The sequence below is a fragment of the Pteropus vampyrus genome, unplaced genomic scaffold (genome assembly GCF_000151845.1).
Source record: "Pteropus vampyrus isolate Shadow unplaced genomic scaffold, Pvam_2.0 Scaffold222, whole genome shotgun sequence".
NCBI lineage: Eukaryota > Metazoa > Chordata > Mammalia > Chiroptera > Pteropodidae > Pteropus > Pteropus vampyrus.
This window is the reverse complement of record NW_011889003.1, coordinates 1,142,596-1,145,084: the sequence shown is the minus strand read 5'-3', so window position 1 is coordinate 1,145,084 and position 2,489 is coordinate 1,142,596. Positions and strand designations below refer to the sequence as shown.

Here is a 2,489-nt window from a genome sequence, read left to right as displayed (position 1 = left end):
AACCAAGTAAATGGGATCTAGGCCACTGGGTTTAGAGATTACCAATTAAAAGGCTTTAATTCACGAGGCTGAAGGACTAATTCCCAAAAGGAACCAAATTACATAGAGTTCTGTTGTCCACGACTCCACTGTTATTATACAAAATATTTTCTCAATCTAATTTGAATTGTAGCTGAATTTATATATGTTACAAAAGTTGATTTTTCAAAAAGATGACTAAAACTACTAGCAATTTAGGAGAAAATGCAAAGTCGTAGATTTAACATCTAAACACGCCGAGTCTGGTCCTTAGATCACTTGGCCATGGCCATCCTGACACCCAGATTTAACATCTGAAAAACTTGTTTCAACTCAGCTCTACTATTATTAGCTGTGTGGTACTGGGGTAAGCCACTTCACCTCTCTGAGCCTGTTTCATCGTCTATTATAGTATCAGGAAGAAGATGACTAAATCCTTGATAAGGATCAAAATAAGGTTCAGAGTAAGAGCATCACTTTCTATTATCAGACTATTCATTTTCAATAAATTATATGATGATTTTAGTCAAAATCCTTAATGGTCTATTCAGTTACATTTAACCATAGAGCACACTGTACAAATAGTCATTGGAAGTCAAGGAAAGTCTGTCAAAATAATTTAAACCATAACTTTTCACCCTAGCCAGGTTGTAAAAATGTTGACAAACAATAGGTTGTTGTCTATTTGCCTCTTTATAATTTCAGGTAAGACTTTTACATTTTCCCTCCAGCTCGAGGGCTTTGTCATAAAAAAGGAGCTTTTAAGTCAGTAAGTTCACAGATGGGCTTCAGAATCTATGTGCTCCCTGAAACTATACATAAAATCATGCGCTTCATGAATATGAGCAGTTTTCTGGTAGAGGATCAATGTCAGAAGGCATGAGAGAACCCACAAAGTTTAATGTCTGCATCAGTACTGTGCATAAACATACTTAAGTGTCCACTGTCATCTATGTGGCTCATAAATCTTTAATAGACTCTAATTTCCTGTTCTCCATGATCTCAGTTACTCTGAAAATTTGTATAATTACAGAATTTAAAAATTTCTTATTTAAACATTGTTGATGCAAAATTTAACTACATAAATTAAATAAGGAAACTACACAATTTGAATAATCTACACATGAAAATGTTATACTTACCATTTTTTTTAGTAAAGCTGTAGATAGAGTAAGGGTACCTTATTTTTATCAATCATATAATTAAGCTGCCTTGTCAAAACCTAGAAAGTATTTCATAGCTAAATACTTATAAAATAAATAAAGCCGCTATAAATCAATGTGTCCTACCTGTGTCATTTTTTATCTTACCTTGGCAATTATTTCAGAAATATTTTTCAGGGACTGCTTGATTGGATATTTAGCCATGTCCCACTGAAATCGTGTTATATAAGTAACCAAGTCAACTGAAACAAAGGAATAAATTAATTACTGAGAAGCAAGAGAATTTTTTGTAGCTTACTACACAGTAATAAATTGCATGCTGAAATTGCATTGACAAAATCAGTAAAGATATCATTATTTCCAAAGAGTCCTGATTAAATAAATGTGAGACTACATTAAGTAACATGGATTAATCAAAATTTTTACCTTGTAATCAGATTGGATCTTATCTTTATTCAAAATTTAATATATATTAAAATGCTCTAATTTGATGACTTATTTAAATAAAACATGTACATACCCATGATATGCCTCATATGTAGGAGAAAGAAACACAAAGATTAAGAAACTTCAAATTGTCTCCTCCATCAGTAGAATTTGACAAATGTATGTTCTTTCTTTGCCAGCTTTACCCAAACAAACTGAAAACGAACTTATCTGTTAAAACCTCATGGTGAGTGTTTCTAGGGGGTCTATATTTCAACAATCTTCAAAACACAAACCCTTTCACTTTCAAATGGAAATTTTTAAAACTGTAGAGACAAAGAGACTCAACAGTTATTTCCCTGAAAGTTTAGTAATCAAAGTGACTTGATATGATGGGACCAAGAGCATGGAACCCAATGTCAAGTATGGCTAACTGGCAAAAGTAATTAATATCAAAATATCTTTTTCTCAACTTCTCCCTACATAATACCAACAAGTCAACAACACGGCTGGTATTTCCAAAAGCAATTTTAAATGTACTGTCCTCTAGATTGTCAAGCCCCATTCCATCTATTAGATTAGTTCGTCAAATACCCTGAAGAACAGAAAAGGCACGCTAAATAAACATATCTACCTTCTGTCTCAAACACAAATTAAAAGAAACGGTAAACAATTAGATCAGGAGCACTATTATAAGCAAGAGCAAGATAAATTACTGTTTTTACTGATTAGGTATTTATTGAACATGTATTGTTTGCAAGAAGAAATGAGATTAGAGAAACACTTGATTTAAAATAGTTACTTCTGAGAGTTTAACCAAACTACTTACTCCATACTACTGCCTCAGCATGCATTTTGTGTGGTCTAGAAATTACACTAGCC

The 2,489-nt window shown here is 32.6% G+C and overlaps 1 protein-coding gene across 2 annotated transcripts in view; it reads right to left on the bottom strand.

The window, feature by feature from the left end:
• The window catches only part of ATP6V1C1 (ATPase H+ transporting V1 subunit C1), a 39,477-nt gene that overhangs the window by 13,262 nt on the left and 23,726 nt on the right, over positions 1 to 2,489 (bottom strand). For both annotated transcript variants that reach the window (XM_011373256.2, XM_023538413.1), the window contains exon 5: positions 1,329 to 1,423. In XM_011373256.2, the coding sequence (XP_011371558.1) occupies positions 1,329 to 1,423 (95 nt within the window). The remainder of the gene's footprint in view (positions 1 to 1,328; positions 1,424 to 2,489) is intronic.